The sequence below is a fragment of the Coregonus clupeaformis genome, unplaced genomic scaffold (genome assembly GCF_020615455.1).
Source record: "Coregonus clupeaformis isolate EN_2021a unplaced genomic scaffold, ASM2061545v1 scaf0702, whole genome shotgun sequence".
NCBI lineage: Eukaryota > Metazoa > Chordata > Actinopteri > Salmoniformes > Salmonidae > Coregonus > Coregonus clupeaformis.
In genome coordinates this window covers 150955-175208 of record NW_025534157.1, presented here as the reverse complement: position 1 = coordinate 175208, position 24254 = coordinate 150955, and the positions used below count along the sequence as shown (strand labels likewise).

Genomic DNA, 24254 nt, shown 5'->3' with positions numbered 1-24254 from the left:
AGGAGCACTGCCAGAGCCCTGCAAAATGACCTCCAGCAGGCCACAAATGTGCATGTGTCTGCTCAAACGGTGCAGGACGTTTGGCATTTGCCAGAGAACACCAAGATTGGCAAATTCGCCACTGGCGCCCTGTGCTCTTCACAGATGAAAGCAGGTTCACACTGAGCACATGTGACAGACGTGACAGAGTCTGGAGACGCCGTGGAGAACGTTCTGCTGCCTGCAACATCCTCCAGCATGAACGGTTTGGCGGTGGGTCAGTCATGGTGTGGGGTGGCATTTCTTTGGGGGGCCGCACAGCCCTCCATGTGCTCGCCAGAGGTAGCCTGACTGCCATTAGGTACCGAGATGAGATCCTCAGACCCCTTGTGAGACCATATGCTGGTGCGGTTGGCCCTGGGTTCCTCCTAATGCAAGACAATGCTAGACCTCATGTGGCTGGAGTGTGTCAGCAGTTCCTGCAAGAGGAAGGAATTGATGCTATGGACTGGCCCACCCATTCCCCAGACCTGAATCCAATTGAGCACATCTGGGACATCATGTCTCGCTCCATCCACCAACGCCACGTTGCACCACAGACTGTCCAGGAGTTGGCGGATGCTTTAGTTCAGGTCTGGGAGGAGATCCCTCAGGAGACCATCCGCCACCTCATCAGGAGCATGCCCAGGCGTTGTAGGGAGGTCATACAGGCACGTGGAGGCCACACACACTACTGAGCCTCATTTTGACTTGTTTTAAGGACATTACATCAAAGTTGGATCAGCCTGTAGTGTGGTTTTCCACTTTAATTTTGAGGGTGACTCCAAATCCAGACCTCCATGGGTTGATAAATTTGATTTCCATTGATAATTGTTGTGTGATTTTGTTGTCAGCACATTCAACTATGTAAAGAAAAAAGTATTTCATAAGATTATTTCATTCATTCAGATCTAGGATGTGTTACTTTAGTGTTCCCTTTATTTTTTTGAGCAGTGTAGAAAGGAGCAAACAAAGCAAGATAACAAAATATCCAGCAGTCCATTGTCCATTCATCAGTTGGTGTGTGTAAGTGTTTGTGCTGTGGGGTTAAAGCTACGAACCCATAAGCTCTCTCATCCCTTCCAGGCATTCACATCCCTTCCATAGCACTCTGCCAGCTTTTATGGCTGGGATAAGTTATTTCCTCTTCTGGTGCACAGTTTCAGGATAGTCCTTGTTAAGGAACATATATGTTCCTCTCAAGTTCTTGGCTCTTTCCAGAACAGCTACCTTGTCCTTTAACCTCAGGAACTTGACCACTATCGGCCTGGGCCTGTCACCTGGGCCGGTGGTGGGTTTTCCAGTCCTGTGGGCGCACTCCACCTCAATCTTCCTGTGGTCCATCTTCAGTTTCTCAGAGGTCATTTCCCTCACTTTGTCCTCAGACTTCAGATTCTGCAATTCTCTCCACAACCATGTTGTTCCGCCTTGATTGTCTTTCGAGATAATCTGATTTCTCCGCCATTGTTGTAATGGATTCACATACAGAGCTGATGTCCTCTCTCAATGACTTACAGATTGCTGTCATCTTGCCGTTCTCCTGTTTAAACTCGTCGAGCTGACCCTGGGAGAACTGCAAACTGTTCTTCAGGTCCTGGACCTCTCTGGTCAGGTCGTCCATTCTTTTATTAGTTAACTCAACCAGTATTTGGTCAAAACACTTGAAGCTATTTTCCTGTTATTTTAACAACTGCTTGTAGAACACTTTTTGTTAAAAGATCCTTCACCTGTGATAAAGAGACATCAAATCTCGGTAACCCTGGTTCCCGCCATTTAATCCTACTTGGCACTGAAGATGTGCTGGCGTTCAACAGTCGGACGTTGAATGGAGCAGAATGGAACCATTCCACAACCGAGCAAGAGTGCCTTGCAGTTGTCTGGGCTTTGGAAAGGTGGGGGTACTACCTGGAAGGGAGATACTTCACTCTGGTCACTGACCATTCCTCCCTTGTGTGGGTGTTCAAGACCAACAAACCAAGCACCAGACTCATCAGATGGGCTCTACGGTTGCAAGAGTTCAGCTTTGCTGTAGAATACAGGAAAGGAAAGTACAACACTGTTCCAGATGCCTTATCCAGAGCTCCTGCTGACGGTAACAGTGGCCCTCATCTTACATGTGCTACTGTCCTGTGTAGCAGTCGAGACTCAAGCAAAACTGACTTTCCCATCTCTGATGAGGCCATATGGAAGGCCCAACAGTATAATCCAGAAGTACAGGCTCTGTACCAGACTATCCTGGAAGATTGAAAACAGATGGTCAATCCTACCACAAAGCTGACCATCATTGAAAACAGTCTACCGAGTTGTGCAACTACCTCACAGAGAACTCTACCAAGTGTACATACCTGAACCTCTACGCCTTCAACTGCTGCAACATTTCCATGCTCATTTGGGCAGGTTTAAAACCTACAAGTGGTTGCTAGCACTACTGTACTGGCCAAATCTGAGCCTGGACGTAAAGTCCCACTTCCAAAACTGTCAGGTTTGTCAAATGTACAGATCAGAAGGCTGGAAGACTGCTGGCAAGTTGCAGCAAACAGTGGTTACTCGAACATGGGAAATGTTAGGAGTGCATTTGATGGATCCGTTTCCTAGAACCTTGATTCAGAATGTGTACATGCTCGTTTCTGTTGATTACTATTCCAAGTGGGTGGAGCTCTTTGTCCTTAGCCAGGCCACAGCGAGGACTGTCTCTAACATCCTCACTAAAGAGATCCTGACTCGCTGGAGCGTGCCTGACTGAGTTTCCCAATTCGTCTCTGATCTCTTTGAGGAGACCTGCCAAAGATGGAACCTGAATTCTGCTGTGCAAGAGTCCACTGGAGTCACCCCTGCAGAGCTGAACCTGAGTCCACTGGAGTCACCCCTGCAGAGCTGAACCTGAGTCCACTGGAGTCACCCCTGCAGAGCTGAACCTGAGTCCACTGGAGTCACCCCTGCAGAGCTGAACCTGAGTCCACTGGAGTCACCCCTGCAGAGCTGAACCTGAGTCCACTGGAGTCACCCCTGCAGAGCTGAACCTGAGTCCACTGGAGTCACCCCTGCAGAGCTGAACCTGAGTCCACTGGAGTCACCCCTGCAGAGCTGAACCTGAGTCGTCCACCCAGAGGACCCATGGATATGGTGCTACAGCCCCACCAGGTTACTCCAGGCTCTGCACGCGATGACCAGGTTACTCCAGACTCTGCACGCGATGACCAGGTTACTCCAGGCTCTGCACGCGATGACCAGGTTACTCCAGGCTCTGCACGTGATGACCAGGTTACTCCAGGCTCTGCATGCGATGACCAGGTAGTCCATCTCCACGACTTGAGAGATCTTGTCTCAAAGAACCTGATCAAGGCCTGTCTCAAGCAGAAGAGGAACTATGAGAAGAAGAGACGTGCAGTTCCAGGTCAGGGTGTGCAGTTCCAGGTCAGGTGATCGGGTGTGGCTACGCTCCCATCCGTTCTCGGCCAAGCTCTCTCCTAAACGGCAAGGACCATATAAGACTGTGGAGCAGATGGGCCCTCTGAACTACTGAGTGGTGGAGGAGGACACAGGTGAAGATTTGCGCATTATCTTAATGCCTGTTACCCCTCGGCTGAGTAATTGGAGGCGATTGAGACCCGCAAGGTCCTTAATCTTTTGAAGAGGACAGTAATAAGACTTTTCTCGGATTCCCAGAAGTCTTTAAGGCCTGTTAGGCCTCAGCTGAGGAGAGTGAGCACTGCAAAGTCATTATCTTTGAAGGGGAAAGTGAGGAGTAGATTTTTCTCATGGCAATGGTCGGCTTTTTCCGGCGGAGGGGGTATGTGACGGCCCCGAATTTGTCTGTGCTTCTCCTCCTGATGCTGTGCTTCCCCTTTAATTCCTTATTAAATAGCATCAGCTGCACAAAGATGGTGGCGGTGGTGTGATTGAGGAAGCCAAACCCTCAGTTTAGACCGTTTTGTTGTATATAACAGCATTGTAGCCGTGTCGTAAGATTAACAACGATCGGATCCACTAATTTCTATTGTTGGACAACTACAAATCTCCATTGGTATCAGCTGTTCTCCGTGGCCTTTCTCCGCTGGAGATCTGTTGGCGGATTGGATTGACTTACTGACCGACTGACTACAACTTTTTCCAAGCGGTGTTTCATTTGTATTTACTCAGTGTTGGGTTGAGTTGTGTTTAGTTGTTGGTGAAAAGATAGTGAATCCTATACATCAATATATATTTTCCACATAAGTCTGCTAAATGACTAAACTGTAAAATGTAAGTATACGTTGGGAGAAAGGGTTATTGTGCGAAATGAACTTACTGTATCTTCCAGATAACCGATAAATAAAATGGCATAGTCAGGAGAGAAAATGGAGCTCATAGCCACTCCAAAAGTAGTTATTGTACCGAAGGATTGTTGCCAGGTAACAGAAAGCCAGTAGATGACGTTGTGTTCCCTCTTTGTTTCAAAAATAACTTTAAAGCCTCCAGTCCTTTGACATTTGTTACATTAGTATATGAAGAAACATATAGGGTGATGAGAGAGATATCCAAGTTGTCATCACCCATTTTTTGTTCAGATCCAGAGCATCCCAAACATGCTCAATGGGTGATATGGTGGAACAAGCTCCCCCATGACGCCAGGACAGCGGAGTCACTGACCACCTTCCGGAGAAACTTGAAACCCTACCTCTTTAAGGAATACCTGGAATAGTATAACAGTCATCCTTCTACCCCCCATTAAAAATAAAATAAAAAATAAAATGAGTGGTTGTCCCACTGGCTATCCTAAGTTGAATGCACCAATTTGTAAGTCGCTCTGGATAAGAGCGTCTGCTAAATGACTTAAATGTAAATGTAAATATGTCTGGTGAGTATGCAGGCCATGGAAGAACTGGGACATTTTCAGCTTTCGGGAATTAAGGTTCACAAATCAATAGAGAAGCCCCCTGCACGGCCATTTCCCAATATGTTGACCGGATCCTACATCCTATGGGCCCCATTTTCTCTACTGACTATGCATGTTTATTTATGGGTTATCTGGAAGATCAGTTCATTTGGAACAATAACCCTTTCTCCCAACATATACTGTACTTATGTGGAAAATATATATTGATGTTGTCTATCTATCAAGTTCATAGCCGAGATTAGCCATAGCCATTAGCCATCTTTACTTAATACCAATGTTCCCTCTAAGCTACGTGTGGGTGCGCAGCCCACCTGGGACTGCCGATCAGAAGAAATATCAGCAGAGAAGCACGAGAGTGAACTTCACTCAACTTTCTAGAGTTTTCCCAGTTAGTTAACACTATCAACGTTTCCCTTTACTGTTGGAATTGTGATCGAATCAACACAAAATTTGCTATTTTCAATGCAACATACCCAAACGTGTAAGACTTAGTATGCAAAACTAACTATACAAGAGGTTTTGTTGTAGGCAGAACGTGTGGGAGTAGGATTCTATTGCATTGACAGGCCGGACTCAGCCCGTACTCATCGGAGTAGGATTTAGCTAGCTAGCTACATGTCTCAGCCCCTACTCTACACAGACCGGTGCAGCATAACCAATCAGAGCTGCAGTAGGCCTATATGCAAATAGACCATTGCCATATATGGATCGGTGCCATTCACGTTGAACTGGACTGTTTTTACAGCATCAGCGGTCATGGGTAGATGTGCTTGTTTTGAGATCAAAGCGAGAGCTACATGTAGCGACGTGTGGACATTTGTACATTTGTTCATATCCTTTGCTAGTTAGTGAGTTATTAGCCCAGTCATAGATCATCTGTAGTCAGCAATAGGGGAGGGATTGCTTCCTACAAGAGCACAAAACATATACACTTCTAGACATCTTTGAAAAGCCAGTCAGGAAAATAGCTTTTTTTTGTCTTAAAGGGGCAGTGTTGTATTTTGAGACAGGCTTGAAGCTAAGTAGCCAATAGGCAGAGGGTAGCATAATTTGACTGATTCTCTGTAATAATGGTATGGGAATAATAATGCATTTTATTTTGTAAAGTGGTTTCTTGCATCAAACAACAACATTTTCAGTCACCTCCTTGTCTGAAGGACAAGTGGATGAACAGGTTCATGTCAAGCCCTGCATGTTTTTATCAAAAGTCTACATTGAACACCACACATTGGCTGCTACTGTAGGCTGAACGATAGAACAGCTATTTCCATGTTAAAATGTTATGGGATGCGTTTTCTCCATAGTTTTTGATGGTAGGCCACTCTGGTAGGCCTACATTATGATCAAATAGACACAGTAGCCTACTTGACCACTGTTAAAACTGTAACTTAAAGCGGGTACAGCCTCAGTGTTCGCAGTAAACGTGAGCTGGAAGTTGCACAGAATTTCTGGCTCAGCAGGCCTGAAATGTGCTCAGTGCCTATTTTTTTTTTGAGGGAACATTGATGATGGTATGTATAGCCATTATGGACAGTATGTGGATAGAATATATAGTATATCTGAAGAATACGTAGGATTAGGATAGTTGAATAGGATGGGTTTGACTAGAATACAGTATATACAGAGCCTTCGGAAAGTATTCAGACCCCTTGACTTTTTCCAAATGTTGTTACGTTACAGCCGTTACAACAGTTAAAAACCCATCCATGTGTCTGCACCACTACATAGTGATGACATCACATCCAGACTAGTGATGACATCCAGACTAGAGTGATGACATCACATCCAGACTAGAGTGATGACATCACATCCAGACGTGAGTGATGACATCCAGACTAGAGTGATGACATCACATCCAGACTAGAGTGATGACATCCAGACGTGAGTGATGACATCACATCCAGACGTGAGTGATGACATCACATCCAGACGTGAGTGATGACATGACATCCAGACGTGAGTGATGACATGACATCCAGACGTGAGTGATGACATCACATCCAGACGTGAGTGATGACATGACATCCAGACGTGAGTGATGACATCACATCCAGACGTGAGTGATGACATCACATCCAGACGTGAGTGATGACATCACATCCAGACGTGAGTGATGACATCACATCCAGACGTGAGTGATGACATCACATCCAGATGTGAGTGATGACATCACATCCAGACGTGAGTGATGACATCACATCCAGACGTGAGTGATGACATGACATCCAGACGTGAGTGATGACATCACATCCAGACGTGAGTGATGACATGACATCCAGACGTGAGTGATGACATCACATCCAGACGTGAGTGATGACATGACATCCAGACGTGAGTGATGACATCACATCCAGACGTGAGTGATGACATGACATCCAGACGTGAGTGATGACATCACATCCAGACGTGAGTGATGACATCACATCCAGACGTGAGTGATGACATCACATCCAGACGTGAGTGAAGACACATTGGGAGGTCCTCATGGCTGATCCTGCTTTGCCAAAAGGTTTTCTCTGACCCTCCTCTCTTCTCGCACTACAAGGAAAGGAATGTCAGGGATTTCATCGTTCGGGCTGACACTTAAGTCCCCCCAAAAAGGAATGATGGACGACCGGACGAGGTGACCGGTTTCTACCCCTACCGTAGTTGTGACCGGTTTCTACCGTAGTTGTGCGGCTTGTAGTGACTCTTATAAACACAATAGAGTGAATTTAGTAGCTCTGCCACTGGTAAACCATCAAACAGTTCCTTCTAACGCCATATACCTTGTCTCTTGTCCATGCAGTACTCAATACGTAGACTGATAACAACACGCATTATAGAACACAAGAGTGCTGCAAGGAAAAATGACCCTAAATCCCCTATTGCACGTAATTTCTCAGAGGCCGGTCACCCCGTCTCCTCCTATTGCAGGTCATTTCTCAGAGGCCGGTCACCCCGTCTCCTCCTATTGCAGGTCATTTCTCAGAGGCCGGTCACCCCGTCTCCTCCTATTGCAGGTCATTTCTCAGAGGCCGGTCACCCCGTCTCCTCCATGTCCTTCTGTGCTATAGAGCAGATAAACCTTCACGTAGGGGTGGTCATCTTCAGCTTAGTCTTCTCCAGGCAGAATCTAAAAACTCTCCACACATCAGGATGAATTAACTATTAGTATTGAAGTGTTTTCTGTAACTGGTGCTTTAAATCCCCCCCATCTAGTGGCCTTTCCCTCCAGCTCCCTGTTCTATAGTCTGGCCTTTTAGACCCTTACAATCCTGTGGTTTTATTCTAAGGACATTTTCACATAGTATAATGGAAAAGTAAAAATGTTGATGCTCCTGTACTTTAATCATACCTTTGTATTATGGACTTGTATGCATGTGTGTCTATACACTACCAGTCAAAGGTTTGGACACCTTTTCTACATTGTAGAATAATAGTGAAAACATAAAAACTACGAGGTCGGGTGATTGTGGAGGCCAGGTCATCTGATGCAGCACTCCATCACTCTCCTTCTTGGTCAAATAGCCCTTACACAGCCTGGAGGTGTGTTGGGTCATTGTCCTGTTGAAAAATAAATGATAGTTCCACTAAGGGCAAACCAGATGGGATGGCGTATCGCTGCAGAATGCTGTGGTTGACATGCTGGTTAAGTGTGCCTTGAATTTTAAATAAATCACTGACAGTGTCACCAGCAAAGCACCATCACACCACCTCCTCCATGCTTCACGGTGGGAACCACACATAGGGAGATCATCCGTTCACCTACTCTGCGTCTCACAAAGACACGGCGGTTGGAACCAAAAATCTCAAATTTGGACTCCAGACCAAAGGACACATTTCCACCAGTCTAATGTCCATTGCTCATGTTTCTTAGTCCAAGCAAGTCTCTTCTAATTATTGGTGTCCTTTAGTAGTGGTTTCTTTGCAGCAATTAGACCATGAAGGCCTGACTCACGCAGTCTCCTCTGAACAGTTGATGTTGAGATGTGTCTGTTACTTGAACTCTGTGAAACATTTATTTGGGCTGCAATTTCTGAGGCTGGTAACTCTAATGAACTTATCCTCTGCAGCAGAGGTAACTCTGGGTCTTCCATTCCTGTGGCGGTCCTCATGAGAGCCAGTTTCATCATAGCGCTTGATGGTTTTTGCGTCTGCACTTGAAGAAACGTTCAAATTTCTTGAAATGTTCCGTATTGACTGACCTTCATGTCTTAAAGTTATGATGGACTGTCGTTTCTCTTTGCTTATTTGAGCTGTTCTTGCCATAATATGGACTTGGTCTTTTACCAAATAGGGCTGTCTTCTATATACCCCCCCTACCTTGTCACAACACAACTGATTGGCTCAAACGCATTAAGAAGGAAATAAATTCCACAAATTAACTTTTAACAAGGCACACCTGTTAATTGAAATGCATTCCAGGTGACTACCTCATGAAGCTGGTTGAGAGAATGCCAAGAGTGTGCAAAGCTGTCATCAAGGCAAAGGGTGCCTATTTGAAGAATCTCAAATCTAAAATATATTTTGATTTGTTGAACACTTATTTGGTTACTAGATGATTCCATATGTGTTATTTCATAGTTTTGATGTCTTCACTATTATTCTACAATGTAGAAAATAGTAAAAAATAAAGAAAAACACTGGAATGAGTAGGTGTGTCCAAACTTTTGGCTGGTACTGTATATATGTTTATTTATTATTATTTTTCTAAACCTACCACCCCTCCCCTAATTGAAGTAAACTAATAGACAACAATACTTAAGCTTCTACTTCCAGCTTCTACATACAGGGTTCACTCATGGTGCTTAATTTGGCACTCTGAAATTCAAGTACTGGAATACCTTGAAAAATATACTTTTTCTCAAGTTGGTACTTGAAAAGTACTTGAATTAAAATGAGAGGAGAACAGAAAATTATCAAATATGTTAATCTGTACAATATTAGAAAAATGTATTGGTCTTGCGAATTAATTTCCAGGCAGACTACAGAGTTTTATTTCCTCACACGTTTTGCGCTGTGGTCGCCAGGCGAGCACGCTCATTCCACCCACACAGGCGAGCACGCTCATTCCACCCACACAGGCGAGCACGCTCATTCCACCCACACTGCCACTCAGCCAGACAGGTACAGAACTGACTAATTAGGCGCCGCCAAGCGTCACATCGATAGCAAAAATGCCGGGCAAATGGTGTTTAAATTCTGCCTTTTGCGCGTATGGAACATTTCTGGTATCTTTAATTTCAGCTCATGAAACAGGGGACCAACACTTTATATGTTGCATTTTATATTTGTGTTCAGTGTAGTTTACCCACCTTTTTTTACCACTACATTACTGGACCCAACCAACCCACACTGTGTAAGGTGCAAAAAATGTGTCAGACTTTGACATTGCAAGTATCAGTGAATCGGCCCTGAAGAGCCACATGAAGGGGGAAAGAAGCACCGCTGCATCCTGCGCTGGCGCCAGTTCTACATTGTGACATTTTCTCTGCAACAACCTCCAGAGCTTTTTTGCCAATCGCCTCATTCTCCCCCAAAAGGCAGATGTAGATAGGTCAATTAGATCAACAATAGACTTTCAAAACTTTCCAAAACAACAAACTTTCCAAAACAACAAACTTTCCAAAATGACAAACCCAGTTTAGCCTTTTAGATCATAATGAATAATATTACATGGACATGGAGGGGCCTGATCCCAGATCAGCACTGCTACTCTGAGACCCTTTATGCCCTGATCCCAGATCAGCACTGCTACTCTGAGACCCTTTATGCCCTGATCCCAGATCAGCACTGCTACTCTGAGACCCTTTATGCCCTGATCCCAGATCAGCACTGCTACTCTGAGACCCTTTATGCCCTGATCCCAGATCAGCACTGCTACTCTGACACCCTTTATGCCCTGATCCCAGATCAGCACTGCTACTATGAGACCCTTTATGACCTGATCCCAGATCAGCACTGCTACTATGAGATGCTTTGTGAATACAGGCCCTGATGTCGTAAAGAGCCTATCTTGATGTTGTTGTTGTTTCCAGGGAGAGAAGATCTTCTTCCTGATCAAGCCCACGTCAGCTAACTTATCGCTGTACGAGCGCTGGAGGTCCTCAGCCAATCACACAGAGATGTTCTTCGCTGACCAGGTGGACAAGTGTTACAAGTGCACTCTGAATCAGGGACAGACCCTATTCATACCGTCAGGTTAGTGCACTCTGAATCAGGGACAGACCCTATTCATACCGTCAGGTTAGTGCACTCTGAATCAGGGACAGACCCTATTCATACCGTCAGGTTAGTGCACTCTGAATCAGGGACAGAACCTATTCATACCGTCAGGTTAGTGCACTCTGAATCAGGGACAGACCCTATTCATACCGTCAGGTTAGTGCACTCTAATCAGGGACAGACCCTATCCGTCAGGTTAGTGCACTCTGAATCAGGGACAGACCCTATTCATACCGTCAGGTTAGTGCACTCTGAATCAGGGACAGACCCTATTCATACCGTCAGGTTAGTGCACTCTGAATCAGGGACAGAACCTATTCATACCGTCAGGTTAGTGCACTCTGAATCAGGGACAGACCCTATTCATACCGTCAGGTTAGTGCACTCTGAATCAGGGACAGACCCTATTCATACCGTCAGGTTAGTGCACTCTGAATCAGGGACAGAACCTATTCATACCGTCGGGTTAGTGAACTCAAACCATCACATCAGAATCAGCACTCTGTTCAGGGCTAGATTCAGTTCTTCTCACAAATCAGACCAGTTCTTATGTTGTCACCACAGTCACATTGGGAATAGAATCAGACCAGTTCTGATGTTGTCACATTGGGAATAGAATCAGACCAGTTCTGATGTTGTCACATTGGGAATAGAATCAGACCAGTTCTGATGTTGTCACATTGGGAATAGAATCAGACCAGTTCTGATGTTTTCACATTGGGAATAGAATCAGACCAGTTCTGATGTTGTCACATTGGGAATAGAATCAGACCAGTTCTGATGTTGTCACATTGGGAATAGAATCAGACCAGTTCTGATGTTTTCACATTGGGAATAGAATCAGACCAGTTCTGATGTTGTCACATTTGGGGAATAGAATCAGACCAGTTCTGATGTTGTCACATTGGGAATAGAATCAGACCAGTTCTGATGTTTTCACATTGGGAATAGAATCAGACCAGTTCTGATGTTTTCACATTGGGAATAGAATCAGACCAGTTCTGATGTTTTCACATTGGGAATAGAATCAGACCAGTTCTGATGTTTTCACATTGGGAATAGAATCAGACCAGTTCTGATGTTGTCACATTGGGAATAGAATCAGACCAGTTCTGATGTTTTCACATTGGGAATAGAATCAGACCAGTTCTGATGTTGTCACATTGGGAATAGAATCAGACCAGTTCTGATGTTGTCACATTGGGAATAGAATCAGACCAGTTCTGATGTTTTCACATTGGGAATAGAATCAGACCAGTTCTGATGTTTTCACATTGGGAATAGAATCAGACCAGTTCTGATGTTGTCACATTGGGAATATAATCACACCAGTTCTGATGTTGTCACAACACAGTTGTTTACTGTGTTTGTTTCCAGGTTGGATCAATGCAGTTCTGACTCCAGTGGACACGCTGGCCTTCTCTGGACACTTTGTCCACAACCTGAGTGTTGAGATGCAGATGAGGTGAGAACATCATTAGTATCAATGCGGTTCTGACTCCAGTGGACACGCTGGCCTTCTCTGGACACTTTGTCCACAACCTGAGTGTTGAGATGCAGATGAGGTGAGAACATCATTAGTATCAATGCAGTTCTGACTCCAGTGGACACGCTGGCCTTCTCTGGACACTTTGTCCACAACCTGAGTGTTGAGATGCAGATGAGGTGAGAACATCATTAGTATCAATGCAGTTCTGACTCCAGTGGACACGCTGGCCTTCTCTGGACACTTTGTCCACAACCTGAGTGTTGAGATGCAGATGAGGTGAGAACATCATTAGTATCAATGCAGTTCTGACTCCAGTGGACACGCTGGCCTTCTCTGGACACTTTGTACACAACCTGAGTGTTGAGATGCAGATGAGGTGAGAACATCATTAGTATCAATGCAGTTCTGACTCCAGTGGACACGCTGGCCTTCTCTGGACACTTTGTCCACAACCTGAGTGTTGAGATGCAGATGAGGTGAGAACATCATTAGTATCAATGCGGTTCTGACTCCAGTGGACACGCTGGCCTTCTCTGGACACTTTGTCCACAACCTGAGTGTTGAGATGCAGATGAGGTGAGAACATCATTAGTATCAATGCGGTTCTGACTCCAGTGGACACGCTGGCCTTCTCTGGACACTTTGTCCACAACCTGAGTGTTGAGATGCAGATGAGGTGAGAACATCATTAGTATCAATGCGGTTCTGACTCCAGTGGACACGCTGGCCTTCTCTGGACACTTTGTCCACAACCTGAGTGTTGAGATGCAGATGAGGTGAGAACATCATTAGTATCAATGCGGTTCTGACTCCAGTGGACACGCTGGCCTTCTCTGGACACTTTGTCCACAACCTGAGTGTTGAGATGCAGATGAGGTGAGAACATCATTAGTATCAATGCGGTTCTGACTCCAGTGGACACGCTGGCCTTCTCTGGACACTTTGTCCACAACCTGAGTGTTGAGATGCAGATGAGGTGAGAACATCATTAGTATCAATGCAGTTCTGACTCCAGTGGACACGCTGGCCTTCTCTGGACACTTTGTCCACAACCTGAGTGTTGAGATGCAGATGAGGTGAGAACATCATTAGTATCAATGCGGTTCTGACTCCAGTGGACACGCTGGCCTTCTCTGGACACTTTGTACACAACCTGAGTGTTGAGATGCAGATGAGGTGAGAACATCATTAGTATCAATGCGGTTCTGACTCCAGTGGACACGCTGGCCTTCTCTGGACACTTTGTCCACAACCTGAGTGTTGAGATGCAGATGAGGTGAGAACATCATTAGTATCAATGCGGTTCTGACTCCAGTGGACACGCTGGCCTTCTCTGGACACTTTGTCCACAACCTGAGTGTTGAGATGCAGATGAGGTGAGAACATCATTAGTATCAATGCGGTTCTGACTCCAGTGGACACGCTGGCCTTCTCTGGACACTTTGTCCACAACCTGAGTGTTGAGATGCAGATGAGGTGAGAACATCATTAGTATCAATGAGGAGGCGGAGACTGTAGCTTTACAGGTCAACTGCACTTCCTGATTTGGCCTAGTTTTTAATTAACGCTCATGAAGAAATGCTCATATTGGTCCCTCGACTTGAATGGGATTTGTGCTACAAATGCTAAAATGTTAGCATGTGGTAACAGTGCCAGGGAACCTACACCAAAGCATGGATTGCTGTCATATCTTGTCCATAGACTGCTGACAGGGTGAGGAAACCAAGATGTCGTTTTGTAATTTGGGTGAACTATCCCTTTAAATAAAGAATAAACGTGTGTTTCCCTCTCCAGAGCATACGAGGTGGAGAAGCGTCTGAAGGTGAACTGTCTGACTCCGTTCCCCAACTTTGAGACGGCCTGCTGGTACGTGGGACGCCACCTGTTGGAGCGGTTCAAAGGTACGTCACCATTTTATATTTCTACAACTATTATGCTTTCAGGTTTGGTTTCTGGCTTCCTCTTCCTCTACGTTCCTCTTCCTGTGCTTGTGATGCGTTTCCTGTTCAACTCGTGGTGCTTGTGCGTTTCCTGTTCCTCTAGTGGTGTATAGCGTGTGTCCTTCCTACGGTCTGCTCAGCAGATGAGGAGATGGAGACTCTAATATTATTACAGTCATTTAATGGTCTGCGTGGCGTCGTTCACAGATGATTAGGTTCAAGAGGCCTGGCACAGACACAATAACTAGTTCTCTGGTCTCTCTCTGTGTTTTAACCCCTCTCGGCTGGCCGGACAACTCTGTTTACATTTCCACTGAACGCTTTTTCTCACTGCTGTAATGCGGCCAGATTGCCTTCTTATGATTACATCGCCAACATACTGTTCTGGTCAAACGTTGTGCAAAACGGAAGGCGCAACGTAACGTAACGTATGTAAGGAATACGGTGTCGTGGGACACAGCTTATAAGACCACGTTTACATACCATTATCATCTTATGGAGGTGGAACATACAGGTTATGGAGGTGGAACATACAGGTTATGGAGGTGAAACATACAGGTTATGGAGGTGGAACATACAGGTTATGGAGGTGGAACATACATGTTATGGAGGTGGAACATACAGGTTATGGAGGTGGAACATACAGGTTATGGAGGTGGAACATACAGGTTATGGAGGTGGAACATACAGGTTATGGAGGTGGAACATACAGGTTATGGAGGTGGAACATACAGGTTATGGAGGTGGAACATACAGGTTATGGAGGTGGAACATACAGGTTATGGAGGTGGAACATACAGGTTATGGAGGTGGAACATACAGGTTATGGAGGTGGAACATACAGGTTATGGAGGTGGAACATACAGGTTATGGAGGTGGAACATACAGGTCTTATCTCTTTGATTCTTTTAAGACGAGTTTCTAAAATGTCAAAACATCACATACCGTTTATAGTTAATCACTCTGTAATTAGCTTTTGTCTCCTTAACGTATGAATTCATGAACACATTTTTCTCTCTTTAAAGTTCAACACACCTGTGGCTTGCGGTGGCGTTGTAGGTCATGAGAGCTAGGAATGGGTCAGCCTGTTTGGGCCTGTTTGGGCCTGTTTGGGCCTGTTTGGGCCTCCCCACCAGAGATATTCTTCAGTTTAGCTCTTGTAGTTTCTCCTGACATGTCTTTGAGGCAAGTTATTTATATATACCTAGAAAAATAATCCACAACTACCAAGTAGTTTTGGGTGTTGAGTTCACATATCAAATCAAATCAAAATGTATTTGTCACATGCGCCGAATACAACCGGTGTAGACCTTACCGTGAAATGCTTACTTTACAAGCCCTTAACCAACAATGCAGTTTTAAGAAAATGTTTACTAAATAAACTAAAGTAAAAAATAGTAACACACTAAAATAACAATAACGAGGCTATATACAGGGTGTACGGGTACCGAGTCAATGGGCTGGGGTACAGGTAATCCAGGTAATTGAGGTAATATGTACATGTAGGGAGGGGTAAAGTGACTATGCATAGAAATAAACAGTGAGTAGCAGCAGTGTAAAAAAAAAAAAAGGGGGGGGTCAATGCAAATAGTCCAGGTAGCCATTTGATTAGTTGTTCAGCAGTCTTATGGCTTGGGAGTAGAAGCTGTTAAGGAGCCTTTTGGACCTAGACTTGGCGCTCCGGTACCGCTTGCCGTGCGGTAGCAGAGAGAACAGTCTATGACTTGGGTAACTGTAGTCTTTGACAATTTTTTGACCTTCCTCTGACACCGCCTGGTATAGAGGTCCTGGATGGCAGGAAGCTTGGCCCCAGTCATGTACTGGGCTGTACGCACTACCCTCTGTAGTGCCTTGCGGTCGGAGGCCGAGCAGTTGCCATACCAGGCGGTGATGCAACCAGTCAGGATGCTCTCGATGGTGCAGCTGTAGACATTTTTGAGGATCTAGGGAGCCATGCCAAATCTTTTCAGTGTCCTGAAGGGGAATAGGCGTTGTCGTGCCCTCTTCACGACTGTCTTGGTGTGTTTGGACCATAATAATTTGTTGGTGAGGAACTTGAAGCTCTCGACCCGCTCCACTACAGCCCCGTCGATGTGAATGGGGCCATGTTCGGCCCTCCTTTTCCTGTAGTCCATGATCTTCTCCTTTGTCTTGCTCACGTTGAGGGAGAGGTTGTTATCCTGGCACCACAATGCCAGGTCTCTGACCTCCCTATAGACTGTCTCATCTTTGTCGGTGATCAGGCCTACCACCGTTGTGTCGTCAGCAAACTTAATGATGGTGTTTGAGTCATGCCTGGCCACGCAGTCCTGGGTGAACAGGGAGTACAGGAGGGGACTGAGCACGCACCCCTGAGGGGCCCCTGTGTTGAGGATCAGCGTGGCAGATGTGGTGTTGCCTACCCTTACCACCTGGGGACGGCCCGTCAGGAAGTCCAGGATCCAGTTGCAGAGGGAGGTGTTTAGTCCCAGGGTCCTTAGCTTAGTGATGAGCTTTGTGGGCACTATGGTGTTGAACGCTAAGTTGTAGTCAATGAACAGCATTCTCACATAGGTGTTCCTTTTGTCCAGGTGGGAAAGGGCAGTATGGATTGCAATTGAGATTGTGTCATCTGTGGATCTGTTGGGGCGGTAAGCAAATTGGAGTAGGTCTAGGGTTTCCAGAATGATGGTGTAGATGTGAGCCATGACCAGCCTTTCAAAGCACTTCATGGCTACCGACGTGAGTGCCATTGGGCGGTAGTCATTTAGGCAGGTTACCTTAGTGTGCTTGGGCACAGGGACTATGGTGGTCTGCTTGAAACATGTGGGTATTACAGACTCGGTCAGGGAGAGGTTGAACATGTCAGTGAAGACACTTGCCAGTTGGTCAGCAAATGCTCGGAGTACACGTCCTGGTAATCCGTCTGGCCCCGTGGCCTTGTGAATGTTGACCTGTTTAAAGGTCTTGCTCACATCGGCTACAGAGAGCTTGATCACATAGTCATCCGGAACAGCTGATGCTCTCATGCATGCTTCAGTGTTGGCTTGTGTCACTGGGCAGCTCGCGGCTGTGCTTCCCTTTGTAGTCTGTAATAGTTTTCATGCCCTGCCACATCCGACGAGCGTCGGAGCCGGTGTAGTAGGATTCAATTTGAGTCCTATTACAGGGAGGAAGGAAGGGTTGGAGGCAGGGTGGGTGGGTGGGAGGGAGGGAGAGGCATGTGTCGGGGAGGGAGGGAGGCAGGGTGGGAGGGAGGGAGGGAGGGAGGCAGGGTGGGAGGGAGGGAGAGGCATGTGTCTGATTTTTAACGGCCTTCAGCTTGCAGTAACATCTTCCAGGAGTTTACTGTTATAGGGATTGTTTTCTATTATTAAACCAGAGTGAATTCAGTTTCAACAGAGAGTTATATTTCCCTGCTGTCTGTTTATGAAATACATGTGACTGGGCTCTGAAACGTGATGATGTGTTTTGATTGGTTAATTAGTTTACTGACAGCAGTTAGCCTAGACGCCGTTCTCTGACAGTAGAAAGAGGCTTTTATGAAAAGTGTCTAAGTCACTTCCGCTCAACTCAATCAATGTTCTCACAGTGAATGAATCCGAGATGTTTTTTATTTTTTTATTTCACCTTTATTTAACCAGGTAAGCCAGTTGAGAACAAGTTCTCATTTACAACTGCGACCTGGCCAAGATAAAGCAAAGCAGTGCGATAAAAACAACAACACAGAGTTACATATGGGGTAAAACTAAATATAAAGTCAAAAATACAACAGAAAATCTATATACAGTGTGTGCAGATGTAGCAAGTTATGGAGGTAAGGCAATAAATAGGCTATAGTGCAAAATAATTACAATTAGTATTAACACTGGAGTGATAGATGTGCAGAAGAAGATGTGCAAATAGAGATACTGGGGTGCAAATGAGCAAAATAAATAACAATGTAAATAACAATATGGGGATGAGGTAGTTGGGTGGGCTAATTTCAGATGGGCTGTGTACAGGTGCAGTGATCGGTAAGGTGCTCTGACAACTGATGCTTAAAGTTAGTGAGGGAGATAAGAGTCTCCAGCTTCAGAGATTTTTGCAGTTCGTTCCAGTCATTGGCAGCAGAGAACTGGAAGGAATTGCGGCCAAAGGAGGTGTTGGCTTTGGGGATGACCAGTGAGATATACCTGCTGGAGCGCAGACTACGGGTGGGTGTTGCTATGGTGACCAATGAGCTAAGATAAGGCGGGGATTTGCCTAGCAGTGATTTATAGATGGCCTGGAGCCAGTGGGTTTGGCAACGAATATGTAGTGAGGACCAGCCAACAAGAGCGTACAGGTCACAGTGGTGGGTAGTGTATGGGGCTTTGGAGACAAAACGGATGGCACTGTGATAGACTACATCCAATTTGCTGAGTAGAGTGTTGGAGGCTATTTTGTAAATGACATTGCCGAAGTCAAGGATCGGTAGGATAGTCAGTTTTACGAGGGCATGTTTGGCAGCATGAGTGAAGGAGGCTTTGTTGCGAAATAGGAAACCGATTCTAGATTTAACTTTGGATTGGAGATTCTTAATGTGAGTCTGGAAGGAGAGTTTACAGTCTAACCAGACACCTAGGTATTTGTAGTTGTCCACATACTCTAGGTCAGACCCGCCGAGAGTAGTGATTCTAGTCGGGTGGGCGGGTGCCAGCAGCGTTCGATTGAAGAGCATGCATTTAGTTTTACTAGTGTTTAAGAGCAGTTGGAGGCTACGGAAGGAGTGTTGTATGGCATTGAAGCTCGTTTGGAGGTTTGTTAACACAGTGTCCAATGAAGGGCCAGATGTATACAAAATGGTGTCGTCTGCGTAGAGGTGGATCTGAGAGTCACCAGCAGCAAGAGCGACATCATTGATATACACAGAGAAAAGAGTCGGCCCAAGAATTGAACCCTGTGGCACCCCCATAGAGACTGCCATAGGTCCAGACAACAGGCCCTCCGATTTGACACATTGAACTCTATCTGAGAAGTAGTTGGTGAACCAGGCGAGGCAGTCATTTGAGAAACCAAGGCTATTTAGTCTGCCAATAAGAATGCGGTGGTTGACAGAGTCGAAAGCCTTGGCCAGGTCGATGAAGACGGCTGCACAGTACTGTCTATTATCGATCGCGGTTATAATATCGTTTAGGACTTTGAGCGTAGCTGAATTGCACCCATGACCAGCTCGGAAACCGGATTGCATAGCGGAGAAGGTACGGTGGGATTCGAAATGGTCGGTGATCTGTTTGTTAACTTGGCTTTCAAAAACTTTCGAAAGGCAGGGCAGGATGGATATAGGTCTGTAACAGTTTGGATCTAGAGTGTCACCCCCTTTGAAGAGGGGGATGACCACGGCAGCTTTCCAATCTCTGGGGATCTCAGACGTTACAAAAGAGAGGTTGAACAGGCTAGTAATAGGGGTTGCGACAATTTCGGCGGCTAATTTTCGAAAAAAGTTTTAGTCAATTTAATTTAACCTTTATTTTAACAGTTTGTCCCATTTGAGGTCAACATACCTCTTTACCAAGGGAGAGCTGTCTAACAGTATTCTCTCTTGTTGCAGGTTTACACAAGTCCAACAGGCAGCCAGCTCCCTATCTGGTCCACGGAGCTAAGATCATCAACGGAGCTTTTAGAGCTTGGACCAAGAAACAGGTCACTTTGGTTACCTCACCTATACAACCTAAATCCCACCTTTATAATGGACAATGTATCCTGTTCTGTCTCCTCCTTTGTTTCCTCAGTCTTCTAGGGAGGAAGCATCACACAGTCTCATGATGTCCTGCTGCTACAGCTACTAACTGTGTTGTCACCGTGTCCTCCCCTACAGGCCCTGTTAGAGCACGAGGATGAGCTCCCAGAGAACATGAAGCCCACTCAGCTCATCAAGGACCTGGCCAAGGAGATCCGGATCTCAGAGGTACGACCCTGCTCTGCCCTGTACCGATCTATTCTACTGGTCAGGTTTCCAATGGCCTGTTGTTGTTGTTGTAGAGTTGACATGTTCATTAACTGTACAGGCATAACCTATATCTGAACTGCATCCTGGGTGCTGTGGTGAACTGGGTTACTAACTGTACTATGAACTCACAGCTCAGACTGTTGTCATGGTTCGGAGTGAAATATAAGGGGAGAAAATAGTAAAGTGAGTATCTTCGGATAAATGACAGTGTCATTGTGTTGTTGTTGTCCAGAATGCGGCTAAAGCCATTAAGAGTGATTCGATCAGCAAGCCTCCAGTGGAGGAACTCCCTCCTGCCCCGTCAGAGCCTGAGGATCCTGCTTCCCCCTCCAGCGTCCCCTCTCCCTCCCCTCCCCTCTGGGAAAAACCAGCCAGGAAGAAGGCCTCCATGCCACCCAAACCTCCCAAGATGCCCAAACCTCCCAAGATGCCCAAACCTCCCAAGCCACCCAAACCTCCCAAGATGCCCAAACCTCCCAAGATGCCCAAACCTGTGAAGGAGGGAGGGAAAAATAAAGGAAAGAAAGAGAAGGAGGTCCCTCCTTCCCCTCCTCCCCCCCCTCCCCCTCCTCCGTCAAAGCCCTCCAGCCTGGCAGCTCTGGAGTCTCACGCCAAGGACATCCTCCGCAAGATGGACCAGCCCAAGAAGGGCAAGATGGGGGGAAAGGTGAGAGCAATAACAGCCATACCTTATTAACTTCTGTTACCCTGTTTAACCATATTTACATTTCGGTCAAGATGGACCAGCCCAAGAGGGGCAAGCGGGGGGGGCAAGGCCCTGAGTTTTACCATGAGTAACGTGACTGGACCAGTCAAGCTCTACACCTCTACATCAGGGTGTGCAGGCATTTGCTCCAACTGATGCTCCCTGCTCCCCCAGGCGGCTAACAACATCCTGAGCATGTCGGAGAAGGAGACCTGTAAGCGGAACGATTTGGAGAAGATTGAGATCCGAGAACAGAACAAGAAACAGACGGAAGCCAAGTGGAAATATAAGGTACGCTACAGAACAGTTTCAGTTAGTTACAGTTGGAAATACAGTTGAAGTCAGAAGTTTACATACACCTTAGTCAAATGCATTTAAACTCAGTTTTTCACAATTCCTGACATTGAATCCTAGTAAAAATTCCCTGTTTTAGGTCAGTTAGGATCACCACTTTATTTTAAGAATGTGACATGTCAGAATAATAGTAGAGAGAATGATTTATTTAAGCTTTTATTTATTTCATCACATTCCCAGGGGGTCAGAAGTTTACATACACTCAATTAGTATTTGGTAGCATTGCCTTTAAATTGTTTAACTTGGGTCAAACGTTTCGGGTAGCCTTCCACAAGCTTCCCACAATAAGTTGGGTGAATTTTGGCCCATTCCTCCTGACAGAGCTGGTGTAACTGAGTCAGGTTTGTAGGCCTCCTTGCTCGCACACGCTTTTTCAGTTCTGCCCACACATTTCTATAGGATTGAGGTCAGGACTTTGTGATGGCCACTCCAATACCTTGACTTTGTTGTCCTTAAGCCATTTTGCCACAACTTTGGAAGTATGATTGGGGTCATTGTCCATTTGGAAGACCCATTTGTGACCAAGCTTTAACTTCCTGACTGATGTCTTGAGATGTTGCTTCAATATATCCACATAATTTTCCTTCCTCATGATTCCATCTATTTTGTGAAGTGCACCAGTCCCTGCTGAAGCAAAGCACCCCCACAGCATGATGCTGCCACCCCCGTGCTTCACGGTTGGGATGGTGTTCTTCGGCTTGCAAGCCATCCCCCTTTTCCTCCAAACATAACGATGGTCATTATGGGCAAACAGTTCTATTTTTGTTTCATTAGACCAGAGGACCTTTCTCCAAAAAGGACGAGCTTTGTCCCCATGTGCAGTTGCAAACCGTAGTCTGGCTTTTTTATGGCGGTTTTGGAGCAGTGGCTTCTTCCTTGCTAAGCGGTCTTTCAGGTTATGTTGATATAGGACTCGTTTTACTGTGGATATAGATACTTTTGTACCTGTTTCCTCCAGCATCTTCACAAGGTCCTTTGCTGTTGTTCTGGGATTGATTTGCACTTTTCGCACCAAAGTACGTTCATCTCTAGGAGACAGAACGCGTCTCCTTCCTGAGCGGTATGATGGCTGCGTGGTCCCATGGTGTTTATACTTGCGTACTACTGTTTGTACAGATGAACGTGGTGCCTTCAGGCGTTTGGAAATTGCTCCCAAGGATGAACCAGACTTGTGGAGGTCTACAAATTTTTTCTGAGGTCTTGGCTGATTTCTTTAGATTTTCCCATGATGTCAAGCAAAGGCACTGAGTTTGAAGGTAGGCCTTGAAATACATCCACAGGTACACCTCCAATTGACTAAAATTATGTCAATTAGCCTATCAGAAGCTTCTAAAGCCATGACATCATTTTCTGGAATTTTCCAAGCTGTTTAAAGGCACAGTCAACTTAGTGTATGTAAACTTCTGACCCACTGGAATTGTGATACAGTGAATTATAAGTGAAATAATCTGTCTGTAAACAAATGTTGGAAAAATTACTTGTGTCATGCACAAAGTAGATGTCCTAACCAACTTGCCAAAACTATAGTTTCTTAACAAGAAATTTGTGGAGTGGTTGAAAACGAGTTTTAATGACTAACTAAGTGTATGTAAACTTCCGACTTCAACTGTATATGGTATGCTACAGAACAGCTTCAGTTAGGTAAGATAGAGAACAGTTACAGTTAGGTAAGATAGAGAACAGTTACAGTTAGGTAAGATAGAGAACAGTTACAGTTAGGTAAGATAGAGAACAGTTACAGTTAGGTAAGATAGAGAACAGTTACAGTTAGGTAAGATAGAGAACAGTTACAGTTAGGTAAGATAGAGAACAGTTACAGTTAGGTAAGATAGAGAACAGTTACAGTTAGGTAAGATAGAGAACAGTTACAGTTAGGTAAGATAGAGAACAGTTACAGTTAGGTAAGATAGAGAACAGTTACAGTTAGGTAAGATAGAGAACAGTTACAGTTAGGTAAGATAGAGAACAGTTACAGTTAGGTAAGATAGAGAACAGTTACAGTTAGGTAAGATAGAGAACAGTTACAGTTAGGTAAGATAGAGAACAGTTACAGTTAGGTAAGATAGAGAACAGTTACAGTTAGGTAAGATAGAGAACAGTTACAGTTAGGTAAGATAGAGAACAGTTACAGTTAGGTAAGATAGAGAACAGTTACAGTTAGGTAAGATAGAGAACAGTTACAGTTAGGTAAGATAGAGAACAGTTACAGTTAGGTAAGATAGAGAACAGTTACAGTTAGGTAAGATAGAGAACAGTTACAGTTAGGTAAGATAGAGAACAGTTACAGTTAGGTAAGATAGAGAACAGTTACAGTTAGGTAAGATAGAGAACAGTTACAGTTAGGTAAGATAGAGAACAGTTACAGTTAGGTAAGATAGAGAACAGTTACAGTTAGGTAAGATAGAGAACAGTTACAGTTAGGTAAGATAGAGAACAGTTACAGTTAGGTAAGATAGAGAACAGTTACAGTTGGAAACACAAGGTAAGATACAAAATAGTTTGAGTTAAGTTAGGTAAGATGGAGGTTAATGTAATGTAAGATACAGAATATTAAAGGTTAATATAATGTAAGATACAGAATGTTAAAGGTTGATATAATGTACGATGCTGAATATTAAGGTTGATATAATGTAAGATACAGAATAGTTTGAGTCGAGGCTGTCTTGGCATGCTTTAAAAACACCAATGTAAACATGATAATGATGCTTCAACAT

At 45.1% G+C, this 24254-nt stretch overlaps 1 protein-coding gene across 1 annotated transcript in view; it reads left to right on the top strand.

Annotated features, from left to right (window-relative positions):
• LOC121575388 (lysine-specific demethylase phf2) overlaps positions 1–24254 on the top strand; it is a 199830-nt gene that overhangs the window by 65688 nt on the left and 109888 nt on the right. The window contains exons 7-13 of the mRNA XM_045216399.1: positions 10915–11077; positions 12479–12566; positions 14385–14491; positions 20082–20173; positions 20349–20438; positions 20713–21147; positions 21361–21477. Coding sequence (XP_045072334.1) covers positions 10915–11077; positions 12479–12566; positions 14385–14491; positions 20082–20173; positions 20349–20438; positions 20713–21147; positions 21361–21477 — 1092 coding nt within the window. The remainder of the gene's footprint in view (positions 1–10914; positions 11078–12478; positions 12567–14384; positions 14492–20081; positions 20174–20348; positions 20439–20712; positions 21148–21360; positions 21478–24254) is intronic.